General features: G+C 53.1%; 1 protein-coding gene across 3 annotated transcripts in view; it reads left to right on the top strand.

Moving 5' to 3' along the window:
- The first annotated feature begins 1,450 nt into the window (after positions 1-1,450).
- TSPAN15 (tetraspanin 15) overlaps positions 1,451-18,606 on the top strand; it is a 48,616-nt gene continuing 31,460 nt past the window's right edge. Inside the window, exons 1-2 of one of the 3 annotated variants that reach the window (XM_036438268.2) lie at positions 1,471-1,669; positions 11,003-11,125. In XM_036438268.2, the coding sequence (XP_036294161.1) occupies positions 1,574-1,669; positions 11,003-11,125 (219 nt within the window). In that variant the 5' untranslated portion in view covers positions 1,471-1,573. Of the gene's footprint in view, positions 1,670-11,002; positions 11,126-18,606 lie in introns of all 3 variants that reach the window. The other 2 variants (XM_036438266.2, XM_036438269.2) reach the window with 2 other exon arrangements.

Here is an 18,606-nt window from a genome sequence, read left to right as displayed (position 1 = left end):
AGGGCCAGTGCGTTTCCTCCCCAGAGCAGGCTCTGCCGCCCCCTTTCCCTCTCCCCAGGCACAGCACCTTTACTGTCCTCACGTGTAAGCCCCAAGGGCCCTTTCTCTGTCTCGGTAACGTTTCCTCAGCTCACTTCTACAAATTACTTCCACTTCTGTGATTTTTCTAAATGTCCTTTGATAGTTTGGGTCTTGGCTCTGAATTCTTTCCTAGCCAGAACTGAGGTTGCTGCACCCAGGTCTGGTCTGACCCTACTGGTCTAACACCTGGACCCGTTACGACCACCGCCAGCAAAAGACAACCCTGAACACTGCGGTCAGAGGCTTTCCTGGGCCTTGGTTATCCCCCGGAGGGTAACCTGCAGCAGTCCCCGGTTCCCTCCCTGTCTCTGTCCAAGGGGCCCTTACAGAGCCGGCTCCTTTGCACCAAGAAACCTGAGTTCCCTTCAGGGCTGGGGAGAGCTCCCTTCCCACCCCCAGCCTTCCTTCCTTCCGGGGAGCAGAGCCCTGGGGGTGGGCCTGGCCCAGTGCCCGTCTCCCTCTGGGAGTCTGCATGTGCAGGAGGCTTGGGAGTCCACACCAAGGGACCAGGACAAGGGTGCCATTCCTGCAGTCACCACCAGGGACCCGTCCGGCACTGCCTTGTGTGACCTCTGGGCCACCCTTTTAATTACAAAAGCAACAAACACAGATGGACTCCCAGGCTGACTGGGCCTGGGAAGCAAGGAAACAGCAGCGAGCCAAGCTGGGGCCATCGAGCTGAGGGAGAGTCTCTCAGTCAGGTCTGGCTCCAGGCAGAGGGAGGCCTGGTGGGCAGAGGCTGGGTCAGACCTGGGCTGAGTGTGCAAGGAAGGGGGCCGCTGACCTGGCCTGAGGGTGGTGTGGAGGAGGGCTTTCCTGGAGAGCAGGGTTGGGATCTCACCTGGCCACTGAGAAGGGGTTTCCCAGAGACTGGATGGGGAAAAAGGGTCTGTTAGAAAAGGAGACTCAGGGTCCCGGCTCCATTGGGGGGGGGGGGGGTCCTTTAGCCCCAGCACCCTAGTCTGCTAGATTGATCTCTCCTCCCTCCTCAGGCTGAGCAACTCACTTCCTTATTACATCTCACATCTTGCTCATTTTAGCACGTGAGCGGTTAGGTCCTGCCCTGTTCCCATGGTCTTCCCTCTCTTGACCATTGTGGCAAGAGTGCATTTCCCTATGTGCGCTCTCCCTGCAGCTCCGCTGGACACATTCTCTCATGCCCCAGGGCTGCAGGCTACGTTCCCAGAGTGGCACGCGACCTCCTCTGCAAACACCTCGCCCCCTCCCCTCCCTCCCTGCTCCCGGGCTGGGTCTCCGGCTGCAGCCCCGCCCTCCTCCCGCCCCCTCCCAGAGGCCGGGCCAGCGCCTGGAGCCCATTGGCCGCCGGGGCCGGCCGGGCCCGGGCCGGGCTGTGATTGCGGCTCGCGGGTGTCAGTCCTGGAGCGATTGCCGGGGGCGGGGCGGGGCGGGCCGCCGGCCGCAGCCGCAGGTGGGGCCGCTCGCTGCCAGGGACCCGGCGGGAGCCCCGCGCCCCGCGCCCCGCGCGCCCAGGATGCCCCGCGGGGACTCGGAGCAGGTGCGCTACTGCGCGCGCCTCTCCTACCTCTGGCTCAAGTTCTCGCTGGTCATCTACTCCACGGTGTTCTGGGTGAGTGACCCCAGGAAAGCCCCGGGGATGGAGCGGGGGCACCCTTCCTCCACCGCCCCACGCCGAGCCCGGGGCTGCGGCCAGGCTTGGCTGCTCCCCGTCCCCACTCTCCCTGGAACCTGGGGGATTCTGGCTCAGCCTGCGTTCCAGCCTCCCGGGCGGGATCGGTAGAGCTAAGTTGGAGCACCACCTAGCTCACCTGTGTGCACTTGGCCGCCGTTTGGTCCTCCGTGTTTCTTCACATCCGCTCAGCTGGGTGCTGGGCGGGTAGGCCCTTGGGCTCCCCTCGTAAGCCTCCACCACCCCCACCCTGCCTGCCGGGTGTGACTGGGTTTCCCTCCCCATCAGCCTGTGGAGGAGGTTCTGTGGCCCTGGACTCCGGGCAGGGTTCCCACTGTTGACTGGCTGATGCCCCGAAGCAAGATGCTTCCCAGCTGCTCTTGGTTTCCTCTGAGTGGAAGGAGGATGCACCGGGAGGATGTGCGTGCCTTGCCCGCGGATGGCTGGGAGGCTCTGGCCACTCTTAGGTGCTTAGTAACTATGTCCACGCCCACCGAGCTTTACCTCCTCTTCTGTCTGGGTGGGGGGCAGGATGGTAGTCTTTGGACATGAACCAGACTTCCAATCCTGCTGATACCACTTTCTCGCTGAGGGATCTTGGGGAAGTTCCTTCAACAAGTTAAGGCACTTGCAAATGGAGACTAATGATAGTCAATGCTGAGGATGGTTGTGGAGCTTACATGATACAGTAGGCCGAGTACATGCTTAGCACAGGGAACAGGGAAGAGCTCAAGAAGTGCAAGCCCTTTTGTTAATTGTGGACAAGGAAATTGGGTCCTCCTGGTAAAATGTCCCCGAGAGCCTGGGCTTCCTTATGGAGATTTCAGGGTAGGCTGTCCCCCACTTAGAAACGAAGACATCTGTCCACAGTCCGGTTCCAGGCCGGCTAGTGTAGGCTAGGCCCTCGCCCCCAGCGTGCCACAGGGCAGACTTTCCCAGAAAGGGCAGAGGAAGTCACTGACCCCCCCCCCCCCCCCCCCGTCCCCCCAACTCATGCACATTCCTGTCTCCCCCTCGGCCTCTCCCTGGGTCTGTTCTTTTTTAAAGTATATATTTTATTGATTTTTCACAGAGAGGAAAGGAGAGGGATAGAGAGTTACAGGAGAGGGATAGGTAGAAACATCAATGAGAGAGAAACATCGATCAGCTGCCTCTTGCATGTCCCCGACTGGGGATGTGCCAGCAACCAAGGTACATGCCCTTGACCGGAATCGAACCCGGGACCTTTCAGTCCGCAGGCTGACGCTCTATCCACTGAGCCAAACCGGTTTCGGCTCCCTGGGTCTGTTCTACCCACCTATGGCCCCTCTGCAGACCTGAGCCGGCCTAGTGGTCAAGAGACCCAGATTCCAGTCTTGCCCTGCCCCTGACTCCCTGGGGGACCCTAAGCCAGTCACGTTCTGGTGGGAGCCTCAGCACTACTAAGGGACCTGCCCATCTAGCAAACTGGGTGAGCCCGGCTCCCGATCCAGGTCTCGGACACGACGTCGTCTGGAAGAGGGAGGAGCAGTCTGTCTGGGGGCCACAGGATGAGCATAGACATGTGGGTGGGAACTGCGCGGGGAGGCAGCAGGGTGAACATGAGATTGAAATGGGGATGATTTGGGCTCTCATTCAACGTTGCATCAGAGTCAAGTAGAGAGTTTTAAAAACACTACCAATGCCTGGGCCTGGGTATGTATTTTTACTCACCCTATTTTAAGTTCTTCAGGTAACGTTAGTGTGTACTCAGGGTTGAAAACTGCTGGGCGAGATGGTCTCACGGGCCCCTGATTCCGATTCTGGGGTTCTCTGCTTGCCCCTTGCTTGTCTGGCCTCAGGAGCTCTTCTCTCAGAAGGTCCGAGTTGAAAGAGAGAAGACCACCTTATGGCCCTGGCTTTGCTTCTTCTCTTGGGTCAGGGTGGGACTCAGAACTCGGAATCCTTCCTCTCCAGCCAGCTGAGCTCACCTTACCAAGTCCTTGACTTTCCATTTAGGGAAGACCAAGAGTCAGAAGGTGGGGGTTCCATTTCTGGCCTCACCCCTTCTCTCCATATGCAACCGTTGACCAGCCTCTTAGCCTCCTGTACCTCCATTTTCCCATCTGTACACGGGATGGCTGATACTGTGCTGCACGGAGCCTTGGACTGTTTTTAGGGTCAGTGATGTGAGGAGAGAGTGATGTGTGGGCAAGCCAAGTGCTGTACCAAAGAAAGTTGTACCATACACTAAGCTTGCCCTGGCTGGTGTGGTGCAGTTGGTTGGAGTATCATCGCGGGGGTTGATTCCCAGTCTGGGCACATTGCTGGTCAGGGCACATACTGAAGGCAACCGATCAATGTATCTCTCTCACATTGATGTTTCTCTCCCTCTCCCCCCCTCTAAAATCAATAATAAAAACAAACCTAATCTTGAATTGTCAAGGCCTTGTTCTGCCAGTGTCTCTCTCCTGCAGCCCAGAGAAGGCCACCTTACGGCCCTGGCTTTGCTTCTTCTCTTGGGTCAGGGTGGGACTCAGAACTTAGAATCCTTCCTCCTCAGCCAGCTGAGCTCACCTTACCAAGTCCTTGACTTCCCATCCTGGAATCATTGCTGCTTAAAAATCTCCCCACCCAGGCCAAAACTCAGCCACCTGCCAACTCTGCCTGGGCAGCGCCAGGTGCCAGAGTTTGACTGCAGGGCGGGAGCCCGGTGTGAGTAAGTAATTTGTCTGAGGCTGGGTTTGCTGTTAACTGGGCATAATTACAGGAAAGCCCATTATGCCTGGTCTATCCCTCGGGAGGAGGAGTGGGGCCAAGGGTTACTTGCTTTATAAGCCCAAAGTGCTAACACTTTCATCCCAGCCTTTAGGCCTGGAAGGAGCCATCATTTTCACCATAACAATGCACCTCCTGTAAGACCCTTTGCTTTTAAACTTATTATCCATAAAGGCATTGTACACTATTTATAAATACAAAAGAGTAGTTATCAGTGACAAATCTCCCTCCTACCCCTCTCCCCTGACCTGCACTGTCCAGAGGAGATATCTATGATCAGTTTCTTGCTATTCTCTTCTGAGCTAATAGTCCACCATAGGATGCCCGAGACACCTGCTATATTCTTGTTTTTCCACAAGCACACAGTCCTGCGCCTTACATCTTCACTTACGTTTAAATCCATGTATTAATACAATTTGAGACTCTGCTAAGGGTTGCCTCATTCTGTCTGATGGCCACATAGAAATCACTGAAGGCCATGCCAAAATTTATTCCATCAGCCTCCAACTGGGGAACTCAGGTTGTTTCCAATTTCTAGTTACTGTAAACAGAGCTGCAGTGAGCCTCTTCAAATGTGTTGCTTTGCACATACATGTGCATAACTGAGGGTCAATTTCCAGAAGTGGAATTGCTGTGTTAAAGGTTATGTGAATGTATAATATACATACAAAAAAGCACCAATCATAAGTATATGCAGCCCTAGCTGGTTTGGCTCAGTGACTAGAGTGTCAGCCTGTGGACTGAAGGGTCCCAGGTTCGATTCCGGTCAAGGGCACATGCCTGGATTGGGGGCTCGATCCCCAGTGTGGAACGTGCAGGAGGGAGCCCATCAATGATTCTCATCATTGATGTTTCTCTCTCTCTCCTCCTCTCTGAAATCAATCAAAATACAATATATTTCAAAAAATAAGTGTATGCATGCAGCTTGATGGGTTTTTATAAAGTGAGCACACCTTATAAAGAGCTCCCAGGACAACCAGCAGAATGGACAGCAGAAGTCAGAGCCCTCCTTGCTCCCACTTCTGATCCGTACCCCTTCCTTCCAGTGGTAATCACTACTGGAATGTCCAATAGCATGGGGCAGCTTTGTCTGGTTTTGTATGTGCTTACCAGGTTGACAAGTGTTAACATGTCCCACATAGAGGTTTTACCAACCATATTATCTGTAAATGAACTCACTTTTTAAACTTAAGTGTTTTTTAATATATAAATATTTTATTGATTTTTTATAGAGAGGAAGGGAGAGAGATAGAGAGCTAGAAACATTGATGAGAGAGAAACATCGATCAGCCACCTCCTGCACACCCCCTACTGGGGATGTGCCAGCAACCATGGTACATGCCCTTGACTGGAATCAAATCCGGGACCCTTCAGTCCGCAGGTTGACGCTCTATCCACTGAGTCAAACCAGTTTCGGCCTTAAGTTTGTTTTTAAAAGAAGGGTTTACACACTACTACCAATGGGAAAATAATATTCCCTCATCAAATATAGTGGGTAATGGTTACAGTAAGTACAGTGCAAGGACACCCACGTTATTAAGTCCTAGCTAGATACTATGGGTGTGGTAGGCTGTGAACCTGAGGCCTGCCCTCTCTGTTAAAAAAGCAGTTTGGCAAGTGTTTCCAAGGCTTAAAGACAATCTGGCACCAAAGCTGAGATTTGCTCCTTTATGACGGAGAGGGCAGGAAGGGAAGTGAGCAATGAGGACTTTTCTGTCCGTGCGTCCATAGGAGCCCCACCTGGAACCATGTACAGTGATCTCCTGCCACTCTGGGGGGCCCTCTTGCTTTCACAGGGGGACCTTAGGGCCCAGGGAGGATGTATTTCATGGTCACTCAGCGAAGTTGGCATGGATTCCTGGGTGTCCACATGCCCAGTTCATTGCTCCTTCCTGTTGAGGTTGCTGAGGATTCTCCATGAGCAATGAGCTCACCCAGAGGCGCTTGGAACCAACTCTTCCCGTCATGCAGGGTGAATCATTCTGACACATGTGCCCTCAGCCCATTGGGGACACACCTCTATTTTTAGCATTCACAACAGGGCAGTCTAGAGATCCGTTTACAGGACTGTGTTTTCTTGCTGGACTGTGGGCTCCTAGAGGTTAGGGTGTGGCTCATTCATATCTTCTTCCAAATGCTGGTCTCCCGGTTGGGCACCCAGTAGGTGCTCCAGGAAAGCCTGTTGCATTGGGTTGGCTGAGTCCAAATCTGTGTCTTTTGAGTAAGGGTTTGAGATGGCGGTGCCTGGGTTAGAGGCCAGGCAGGTGTGGAGCCAGCAGTGGTTAGATGTTGCTGAGGCCTTGAATTTGCGAAGTGGGCAGGGCTGATCATGGAGACACTATCACTCTGGGAATATTAGTAGTAGTATTAGTAGTAATATTAGGAAGAAAAGAATTTAGGGGGGTTAGTGGGAAGGAAGTGGATGTGGGTTAGTAATAAAGGTAATGTGACAGAGGCGATATTAACTTGGCTTTTCTTTGTCTATACATGAACCCTGTTATCATAGCTTGGCCTGATATCTACCCTGTTTCCCCGAAAATAAGACAGTGTCTTATATTAATTTTTGCTCCCAAAGATGCGCTAGGTCTTATTTTCAGGGGATGTCTTATTTTTCCATGAAGAAGAATGCAGTACACATTTATTGTTAAATGAAAATAAAGGAAATTTATTGCCTGTATATGGTATGGTAGTACGATAGTTGTCAACACAAACCAGACAAACTGTGAATCCTACAGTATCAAGAATTTACTCATTTATTCAATGACAATCATGTCATCATCTTCTGGAACATCATCATAACAATCCAATTCCTGAATTTCCTGGTGAATTTCTTGTGACTCCATTTCTTTCAGAATCAGTGAACCAAATCTCTCATGTTTAGCCTAGGGGAGGTCTTATTTTCTGGGGGATGCCTTATATTTCATTCAGAAGGAAACCTGTGAGTAGGTCTTATTTTCAGAGGATGTCTTATTTTCAGGGAAACACGGTATATATATAAAAGGCTAATATGCTGAGTGTCCATCTGGTTAATGACATCATGTAGCAATGCCTGGCTTCCTGTCCTTACCGACAACTAGCCTCCTTGTAGTTTCTTCAGCCCAGGAACATGACTTGCTTTATAGCCAGGTGGAAACATTTCATGCTTCAACCAAATGTCTGTGAAGCATTTTCCCATGTCTCGTGTTGTTTGATCCTCACAGAAGTCCTGGAGCAGGTAGATAGGAGACTTGGTGGAATCCTATTTTCTTTTCATTAGTCGGAAAATGGAAATTTAGAAAGTTTGGAAACTTGACCCGACTGAAAAGAAGAAATGGTGGACCTTGAAAGTGACTTCAGGTTTTTTCACTGTGCAGAATATAGTCAAACACTGATGTAGTTAAATAGTTTACCCCTTGTTCTCCCTGCATGATCTCAGTAATAATCTGCTTCATGTTGATATTTACTGCTGTGTTGCTGACAATTACCTGAAAGAGAAGTTGGGGTGCTTAACTGGGCTGGGAAAAGTTTAACTAAATCAGAAAGTGGGTTTAATTAAGCAAGTTTATTCTATATCTATAAAAGGCTAAGTTTACTTGTGCATGCACAATACATATAAAGCTCTCGCTGGCACCAGTCACACACGTGTGTTTCAATCTGTCATTGTCAATTGTGAATTTGGTTGACACTTCTATTATAGAGAAAGTGTGAATGGTGATATTAAAATATTTCTTCTAAATAATTTTCTTTCAGTGTGCATGAACTCATGCACCAGGCCACTATTATTCCTTTAGTTTAACAAATGGGTAAGACTGTGGAGTCTGGACCAGGCTGCCTCGGTTCAAATCCCAATACTGGTCCTTTATAGGTCGAGTGACTTAGGCAGTAGCTTCCATGTGCCTCACTTGCCCTATTTGTAAAACTGAGTGATATGAAAGTCTACCTGAGACTTGCCTTGATCATTACATGGATTAATAAATAAGAAATGCTAAGAACAGTGCCTGGGACATGAGAAACACTATATCAGCTCCTTAAGGGCTAGCCTTTCTTCTCCTATCTTCCTCTCTGTTTGAGGTGCTCAGGAGCCATAGACTGAGAATGAGAAGGGCCCGTGAAGGCATCTCTAGTGTGACCTTTAAATTTTTTAAAAAAAATATATTGATTTCAGGGAGAAAGGGAGAAGGAGAGAGCAATAGAAACATCTATGATGAGAGAGAATCATTGACTGGCTGCCTCCCTCACGCCCCACACTGAGGATCAAGCCCACCACCCGGGCATATGTTCCAATGGGGAATCGAACTGCGACCTCCTCATTTATAGGTTGACATTCAACCACTGAGCCAGGCCAGCCAGGCGTGACCTTTTCCTTTTATCAAGGAGAAAACAGAGGCCTGGAAAGAGGATGCGAGTTGCTTGAGACCCCACAGCAAGTTAGTGACAGACCAAGCCCAGAACCCAGGTTGTCTGACTCCAGTACCTTCACTGGTCCCCATGACCTTTCCCAGCCACCCCCTCTGCGGAAAGAAGTGGTCCTCACCTGGCTGAGCGCTCAGGGCTCGGGGGTAAGAGGACAGGCCTCTGGGAGGAGCCAGGGACTTGGCCTCCACTGAAGTCCTAGATGAAGCCAAGCGGAAAAGAAAGTAGATTCAGTTTCCAGCAGGTATTTCTAACTTTTGAAAAGAGCTTTATTGTTTTTGTGAAGATAAGTGCACACAGTTCTAAGAAATTTCAAGCAATTCACTTAAGTACATTGGGAGGGAACCACTGCAGCATTATTGGCAAACACCCAACGGGACATCTTGTACTTATACATACGTATTTTATTTCCTTAATTTTTAAAAAAATGCACTTGACTCATCAGGCAGGTCTATTTTCCTCTTGTTCTTGTTCTCAAAGAGAAACGAGTGAAACCCAGGCAGAAAGGAGGCAGCCTTTGTCCTAGAGGAGTGGTCCCCATGCCTGATGAGCTGTCAGGGAAGAATCTAGAAGCAAAGGACCTGGGCTTGGGCCTCAGCAGAGAGGTCATCCCCTCCCTCAGCCCGGCTACAAGGCTTTTAAAGCCAGAGGACTGGGAAGCAGTCCTGGAAGGAGTTTGGAGAATGTTCCAACGCACTCATCTTCCAGATGAGCAAAGCGAGCCTGAGAAAGTCTCTTTGCTCCCAGTCTAGGCTTCTGTGCATGACCCTCAGAGAAGGAAGGGATTGGTAAGCGGTGGGGCCGGCTTGGGACCTTGCTGCCTGTGGTTGTTTGTTCCTGAGAAGCTGGAGTGACGACCTGCCTCCTTCCTCCCCCGGCTGCCCAGTGCCTCTTCTCTCTGTGACTCACAGTGCCAACCTGGGGTGGGGCTCAGCAAACAGATAAGGAACTGATAATGAAATTTCTGTACCAGCCGGCTCCACACGGAGGGAGCGGTGTCTTCTGGGTAAGCCCTGGACACAGATTGAAAAGAGAAACCTTGCCTACAATGAACCTTTGGATCTGAGTGGGTTTGAATCAACATCTCAGTGGAAGGGAGGCGAGTCCAGTCTTGACCTGCCCTTCTTTTCAGGGTGTGGACGATTTGTGTGCATATTCAGTTAAAATTTTTTCTTTCTTTCTCTTTAAAATTTTTTATTTTTATTGATTTTTTCTGAGGGGGGCCATCAACTTGTTTCACTCATTGGTTGATTTTTTTTTTTTTACTCAGAGAGGAAGGGAGAGGGAGAAACATCAATGATAAGAGAGAATCACTGATTGGCTGCCTCTGCACACACCCCTGCTGGGGATCAAGTCCGCAACCAGAACATGTGCCCTGACTGGGAATCGAACCGGGACCTCCTGGTTCATAGGTCGATGCTCAACCACTGGGTGGATGCTCAACATTTGGTTGATTCTTGAATTTGCCCTGACCAGGGATTAAACCCACAACCTGCTTTTCTTTGTTTTTTTGTTAATCCTCACCGAGGATATCTTTTGCATTGATTTTTAGAGAGAGAGGAAGGGGAGGGGGAGAGACATATCAATTGGTTGCCTCTTGCATGTGTCCTGACCAAGGCCAGAGATCCAGCCTGCAACAGAGGTATGTTCCCTTGACCAGAATTGAACCCAGGACCCTTCAGTCTGTAAACCCACGACCTTGGTGTACCAGGACGACACTAACCAACTGAGCTACCCCAGCCAAGACCACAAATGCTTTCCTGACGTCCACGCGTGTGCCCGGTGCTGTGATGATTATTGGGAAACAAACAAGAAAGGCTTAGCTCAGGCCTTGGAAGGCATGCAAACCAGCAAACAAACGAGCTTGTGGAAGGTGCTAACGAGGACATGGGGGAGAAGTGGGAAGAGATGGGAGCTCCTGCTTTGGGTGGGTGGTCAAGGGGGGCCTTTAGGAGGAGCCGAGGCTCAAGGAGTGAGGCAAGGGTGAGAAGGAGCCAGCCATAAAAGGCCTGTGTGGAGCATCTCGGAGGGAGCGGTGGGGTGTGGACCCGGTCTGACTGGCTGCAGGACCATGGACAAGTCACACAGTCCTGTGCCTCAGTTTCCTTGTCTGAGGAAAGGCGCTAACCGTTGTCCCTCCGCCAGGGGCCAGCTTGGATGGGGAGATGGCTCCAGGGCCCTCTTAGCAGAGTCTTGTATTGTCAGCACCAGTGCAGGTGCTGGGAGGTGCTTTGGCTTTGGGCAGGAGCCCGGGGCTCACTGGCCGTGGTGAGGCGGGTGGGGAGCGGGCGGCACGGGAAGAGCTGCATCTTGTACTGGTCCTGCCACTTTGCTTACCTCATTGGATCCTCGAGCAGCCCCGTGAGCTGGGCAGACGGGCTGAGGAGACTGAGGCCTTGAGGGGCGGTGACTGGCACAACCAACCATTGGCATTCATGCCCGCTCGAGACAAGAGTTGTTCCCTGTGGAAACCGTGCCTGTTGTGTTCATGTTTTGAAAGGGGACTTTCCCACCAATGAGGGTGCTTGCCTCTTGGCCTGCAGGGAAGTAAATATTTGCCCAGAGGGTGGAAGGAAAACAGCCGTGTCCTGGTCAGGGCTCAGAGCCCGCCCCCTTCCTGCAGGAGACCCCTCCCAGGATGCAGCGTGTGGCCTTGGACCAGTAGCACAGCCTCCCCAGGCTGTTTCCGGTCCTGGGGATGGCTGTGCTGGTGCAGTGTGTATGGGGGGTGGGGGGAAGACTGCGGAGGTGCTTGGAGTCTGGCGGTTGGTCCTGCACACCCATTGAGTGCTGGCGCTGTGGGTCCTGAGGGGGCTTGGCCGTGGGTGGAGGCCAGCCCCTATCCCACCCTGTCACAGGCTGGGGTGAAGGCTCCTGAGTAGAGTGGGTAGGGCTTCCAAGGCTGGCATCCAATCCTGAGATGAGACCTTGGGGAGTGACCCAGTGCTAGCCCGCGGGCCTGGCTGTGACTTGGAGCCTCCCTCCCCGGGGGATTTGATGAGCACAGACGCCCAGGCCCCATTCTCAGATTCCATGCGTTAGACTCTAACGGTTAGAGTGAGGCCCAGGCGCCCATCACTTTTAAACTTCCCCTGGTGATTCCGATGCGCAGCTGCAGTGGAAACCACCACTCACAGCTGTGTCTGAGGGAATTCTGACGGGGCTGGCCTGATTCCCAAGATGACGGTCTCTCCAGTTGAGTCCTGTTCGCAGCCTTGCGGACACCGTGGGCAGTCTCTGGGCCGGGAGTATAGTGTACACGTTGGGAGAGGCCCACCACCGAGGGAGGGCCCAGAAGTGAGAGAGCGTGTTGGCCAGGGGAGGCGGAGGAGGGGTGTGTGTGTGTGTGTGTGTGTGTTGGAGCGGGGGAGCTGGCAGGGCCCAGTCTGGGCCAGGAAGGGCTGGTGGAAGCGTGTGGAGACCACCAGCCTGGGGGTGTCGGGGGCTGGGCTCCTTCAGGGGACCAGGATGTATTTCGGGGGGTCCGCGGTTCTAGAATTGTGTTTTCCTTTGGTTTCACCTGGTCCGGGGTTAGCTTTGGAACTTGGAGAAGTCTCTGTGGAAGCAGGTTTGACTTCCTTGAGCCAGGGGTCACACACGGGGGTGAGCTGAGATGAGTGTCCCCCCTTTGACCGTGTCTCCACTGGAGGACCGCCGAGGCGCAGGCTCCACGGTGGGCAGCTGGGTGTGATCTGAGGACCAGGGGCCCGCAGTTCTGGCCCCCCGGGGAGAGGAGAGCAGGTGGTGGGAAGCAGTTCCGGGCAGGTGGCCTGAGCTTGCTTGGGGTCAGGTGGTGAGCCGGTGAGTCAAGCAGTGGTTCTCAACCTTTCCAACGCTGTGACTCTTTAATACAGTCGCGACCCACAGGTTGAGAACTGCTAGCAGGGTCACCTAGGACCATCGGAAAACACAGATATGTACATAAGGATTCATTAACAGGAGCAAAATTACAGGTATGAAGTAGCAACGAAAATAATTTTATGGTTGGGGGTCATGAGGAACTGTATTAAAGGGTCACGGCTTTAGAAAGGTTGAGAACCACTGAGTCAGTGGAAGAATGGGGCTTCTGACTCTAATCAGTGAGCTCCGTAGTGGGTTGAGTTGCTTCTCCCCCTAAAAAAACCACACACACACACACACACACACACACACAAAACTCCAGACATGTTTATGTCCCTGAATCTGAATGTGACCTTATTTGGAAAAAGGGTCTTGCAGATATAATCAGGTTCAGGATCCTGAGCTGAAACCATCCTGGATCTCCTGACTGTGCCTTAAACCCAATGACAAGGGTCCTCATAAGAGAAAGGCGGGGGGGAGCCTGAGGCAGGTAGGAGGACCCAGACGCAGGGACAGCTGTGTGAGCGCGGAGGCAGGTGAAGGACCGCCTTAGAGCCACCAGCCGCCGGGAGAGGCCGGCTCTCCCCCCGGAGCCTCCGGAGGAAGCGTGGCCTGTGAGGACACCTGGGCCCCGGAGCTGTGAGAGGACACCTTTCTGCTGTCTTCAGGCGCCCGGCTTGTGCTCGTTGGTTACGACAGTCCCCGGAAACGAACGCAAGCCCTTTTTGCCTCACTTCGAAGGGGCCCAGTGCAGGGCCCTGGAAATCCCTTCCCCTTCTGTGGCTGTGCTGGAGACTCAGGTGGAGACCGGTTGTGGTGGGGGTGAGGGCGGGAGGGTGGGGGAGGAGCGAGGTTGGCAGGAAGGGGAGACTTACAGCCCTGCCCCCCCAGAACCCCCGCCCCCCTGGCTCTTCAGGCCCTCGCAGGTCAGAGGCTGTGCTCTCCCATCTGTTTCTTACGGGCCCCTTCCCAAAGGAAAGCCCCACAGACAGAGGCTGAAAGAGGCTAACACTGGGGAAGAGGATGCACGTTAGCTCTCAGAAAGGACTTCCTGGTCTGAACATGGTTAAATCTAAACTGCCTGCCCAGCCGAAACCGGTTTGGCTCAGTGGATAGAGCGTCAGTCTGCGGACTGAAGGGCCCCAGGTTCGATTCCGGTCAAGGGCATGTGCCTTGGTTGCGGGCACATCCCCAGGGGGTGGTGTGTAGGAGGCAGCTGATCGATGTTTCTAACTCTCTATTCCTCTCTGTAAAAAAATCAATAAAATATATTTAAAAACAAAACAAAACAAAACCTGCCTGCTCAGCGGGCTATAAAACACCCGGGTTCCCTTGCAGCCTCTCAGAGCTGGAGCGTCACCCATCGCTGGGGCCGTTAGCATATGGCTTGGAGCTTCGGTTGGGTAGAACTTCAAGGGCCTTGGCTGCCATCTGGTGCGGCCCCTTCCTTTCCGAGGGGAGGAAGCTGAGACCGGGCCACCCAGCATGTGCCTCTGGCCAGGGGGACAAGCTCCATTTCTCAGAGGGGGCAGTGGGCGCTGTCCAGTGGTTGCACCCCAGTGTCATTTTCTCCAGCTGGAGGCAGGTGTCCTCTGCTGCTGGGCCTGGGGACAAGGGCCTGGCACGTGGTTTATCACAGACCGGCCTTCCCTGCAGGGCCAGAAAGAACCCAGGCGGCGGGAGCCTGGTTCAGGCCCCTGGTTTGGTCCGGCTCAGCCTCTGACCCGGGACACCTGCTTTCCTGGCCCTGTGAGCCAAGGGGACGGAGGGAGGAGCCAGCCCGGTTGCTGTCCTTCGGGAAGCGGGCACCCTGAGTGCTAGCAGCATGCCCAGGACAGCTGCGGGCGTCCTGTGATCGGGGTGGGGCCGGCCCGCAGCTCCCAGGAGGCTCTGGCGGGGACAGTTGGGCTCCGGGCCCCCAGCCTCAGGCGGGTGCTCATGACCTGAGCAGAAATGAGACGGGGACGGGAGTTGTTCAGGAGCCACAGCCCCTGATACCGGAGAGGGGCCTGTTGGTTTGTGTCTTCCTTCTCCACCGCGGTCTCTGGTGTGGCCTCCCTTAGAATTCAAGTTTCTCCTTTCTCCCGTCCCCCCACCCCCCTCCCACCCCTGCTCCTTGCTGCCCTCTGTCTATCCTGATGGTACTTCCACTTCTGTTGGTTAGATTAGGTCAGGACCATATTTATTTTGGTAAAAAAAAAGTCGGCTGATTTAAAGAAAAATAGTGGCACCTCTGGGTCAGGTGTAGGCACTTTGTATCTGCTGATTTTAAAGAACGAATGGGGGTTCTCATGTGTTATAGCACCTTTCAAGGAAGTTTCCCCATCTTTTGGGGTCCCTGCTGGACCCCTGGGCAGGAGCTGTCATTCCTGATAACAGCAGAGGCACGAACAACACTCGGGAGGGCGTGGTCTGCCCTCCGAGGTCACAGCTCCTCAGGGAGGGCGAGCCTCACCAGCCCAGCCTCAGGGGGCGGTGGTCGCAGCCTCACCTCCTCTCACGTGCAGCACCAGGGCTTCCTCATGATGCTGATGGTGGTGTTTGTCTTCTCTGGTCCTAATTGCCTTAAAGGGGAGGAGGGGATCGAAGAGGACAAGCACCTCTCTCTCCTTCCTCCAAGCCTCCCCTCAACAGGGAGGAGCCGGTCCTAAAGCCCTCGGGTCCTGCGTTCTGTAGGCTCGGCTGCATGTGTCATAGGTGAGACCCTGCCGCGGGCTGTATGTAGCCCCCGTTGGCAGTGAAACATCCGGTTCGGTCCTTCATTTCAGGCCCAAGGAGTCTGCCTGTCCTGGGCCACCGGTGAGCCTGCCCCTGCTGCGGCCCCTGGGACTCCCCTGGCCAAAGGGAGACGCGGACCTGCAAACAGACCTCCCCGTGGAGGAGATGAGACCTGGATCTCGCTTGTTCTCTCAATGTTTCTTCTGTGAAAAAAAAAAAAAAATCTAAAATGGAAAAGGTGACAGGATGACACAGCGAACACCCACATGTCCAGCAGCCTGGACCGGCAATTTTGGCATTTGGCCCTGTCAGAGGAAGTGGCAGACATTGTGACAGTTCACCCAAGTATCCCAGAATGCACCTCAAAAAAAAAAAAAAAAAGTGCTTGGATATAGCCACAGCACCATTCTCATGCCTCAGAGAATACCAAGACCACATGAAAACTTCTCCGGTTGTCCCTACGATATTTCCCATAATGCACTGGGAAAAAAAATCAGGACCCAGGACCACGGCTCATGCATTGCCTTGGATCTCATTTTAACAACAACAACAAAAAAACGGGAGAGGTGATTCTGGAATCCTGGGGAAGGCAGTGTGTTAATTATCTGCATTTGCCTGATTCACCAAGACTGAGTGGGGCCTTGCTCTCTCCTGACTTAGGAAAGTCAGACAGTGAGTAGGGAAAGGCTTGCTGGGCCTGGAAGGCAGCGTGGAGCGGTGGGGCCCCCGGCCAGAGCCCTGCTCCTGTTGGAGGAGAGCTGCTTGGTGGCCAGATCCGGGACTCCTGGGTGCCCACCCTTACTCATCAGCTGCAGGCGGGGCCCTGTGCCAGGTGCTGGGAGTGAGGCTCAAAGAGCTGGGAGACCCACCAGGCCTTGGTGTCGGCAATCATAGCCGCTGTGTTTGCAAACAACCAGCGTGTAGGAGGCTCGAGGGAAGTCAGTGCGCCCAGAAACGTGTGAGGTGGAGCCTCTTGGTCCCTCGGTCCCCGTGCTCGGGCTGTTGTTGGGATGGGGCCTGGAGAGACCTCTTCTCTTTTGCACGATGGAGAGCACGAACTCAGTGGTTCCTCTTCAAGCTGGGATAGTGGAAATGAAACTTATTTTTTTAAAAAACCTTTTTAAACCCACAGAGAAGTTGAAAGAAGAGTTCAGAGAACACCTGTTGTGCCCTTGACTTACCAACTGTTAACATCTTGTCTTAATCTTTCTATAAATATACTTCTTTGCTGCCCACCCGCTGAGAGAAAGCTGCAGCCATTGCGATCTCACCCTCAGCTGCCCCAGCGCTCAGCGTTGCCAAAAGGGCTTTCTCCCCCCACGCCACCTTGTCCTGAAAAAATAATCACCACGAACTAAAGCATCACCTATGCAGATCCCAGCCAAAGCTCCTCAGCTGTTTTCCGATGTCCTGTGTGGGCTGTTACCCAACCAGGGTGCACTCAGGATCCACACATCGCTGTGGCTGTGCCGAGTCTCCTTAACCTCCCCCAGAGCAGACGATCGTTGCTGTCTGATTCCCTTGCAGCTCCCAGCCTGTTGCTCTGCAGAACATTAGCATTGTGGATTTGCTTCCCAGTCCCTTTGCTTGGGTGCAGGCCACACATTTTCTGCAGGAGCACTGCACCTGGGATGCAGCAGGCGGGCAGAATGCCACCTTAGGGGACACGTGATGTCTGGCCACCCCGTTGCTGGCCATGCCAAGCTTGACCGCCAGCCCTCTGCATTGTAAATGTGCATTTCCCCACGATAACAAACCAGTAAGCCGTGGGGTGACATGGGGGCTGTTGGGTAAAAGAAGGTTTGAAAGCCAATCTGAACCTGTGACTCCCCTGCTTACCTTATTTCAGTGATTTCCCTGTTTCAGGTTCAAAATATGTTGAGTCTGCCCGATTCTCGCCCCGATTCTCACCACCTCCAGGTGCTGGCCCTCGTCCAGGCCCATGTCACCTGGGGTCTGGTAACTGCAGTAGGTTCCTGATTGCTCTCCCTCTGGCATTCAGAACCACCCCCCCCCCACCCCCCCCTGTTGGCAGCCAGAGTAACTCATTTAAAAGTCAAAGTCAGACCAGATCAGCGCTCTGCAAACTTGCGGTGCCTCCCACCCACTCAGAGCAAAAGTCAGAGTCCTCACAGTGGCTGGAAGGGCGCCACCTGACCCGGCGTGCCCTGCCCCTCCCCTCTCAGCCCCTGTCACGCTGCGGCAGCGATTCCTTGAACTCACGGGCATGTTCCAAAGTCACAGTCAAAGCTGCTTGGACGTTCATCCTCATGTCCATGTGGATGACAGAGAACCCCCCCCTACTTCCAGTCTTTGCGATTTAAAACGGCAGCCCCCTCCCCCAGCCTCCCTGGCTTCCTTTCCCGTGCTGTCGCTTTGTTTTTCTTTCGAGCACGTGTAACCAGGACATGCTCAGTGTTTTCCTTGTTTGCCTCTCCCACTGGAATGTGAGTTCCACAGAGCTGGGGCTCTGTGTCTGGGTGGCTGCTCCACCGGTGCCCTGCTCCTCCTTCCAGCTGCTCTCAAGGTGCGCTCCGCGGTCCTCGGGTGGGTGGGTGGTCCGGGAAGGCCAACCCCCTTTCTGGTTTAATCGATGTTCATTTTCTTTTTCTTTTTTAAAAAATATATTTTATTGATTTTGTACAGAGAGGAAGGGAGAGAGATACAGAGTTAGAAACATCGATGAGAGAGAGTCATCGATCAGCTGCCTCTTGCACACCCCCTACTGGGGATATGCCCACAACCAAGGTACATGCCCTTGACCGGAATCGAACCCAGGACCTTTCAGTCCCCAAGCCGACGCTCTATCCATTGAGCCAAACCGGTTTCGGCTAATCATTGTTCATTTTCAATTACAGTCAACAGGCATCATTATATTTGTTTAAGTATACACCCCAGCCACCAGAGATTACATAAATTAATACGTGATCACTCCAGTAGATAAAACCATATTCACAATAATAATAACATGTTTCCCTCCTCTCACGTGCTGTATAAACTGTTTGTTTTAGCCTGAGAGACCAGGCCTTGGCGGTCTGCCCTCTGTGAGCTTCCCTGGCCCCCATCTCCCTACCTGCCCTTGGCGCCAGCGATGCTGATCTGCTTTCTCTGAAGCACCTTCCTGGGCACCTGAAACGCTCGCCCACTTCAGAAATCCCTGCTGGTCAAATGCCTGCATTACATGGGCTCAT

This window comes from Pipistrellus kuhlii, unplaced genomic scaffold (assembly GCF_014108245.1).
Source record: "Pipistrellus kuhlii isolate mPipKuh1 unplaced genomic scaffold, mPipKuh1.p scaffold_m20_p_15, whole genome shotgun sequence".
NCBI classification, from domain to species: Eukaryota; Metazoa; Chordata; class Mammalia; order Chiroptera; family Vespertilionidae; genus Pipistrellus; species Pipistrellus kuhlii.
Note: the sequence above shows the minus strand (reverse complement) of the source record. Positions and strands in the feature narration are given on the sequence as shown.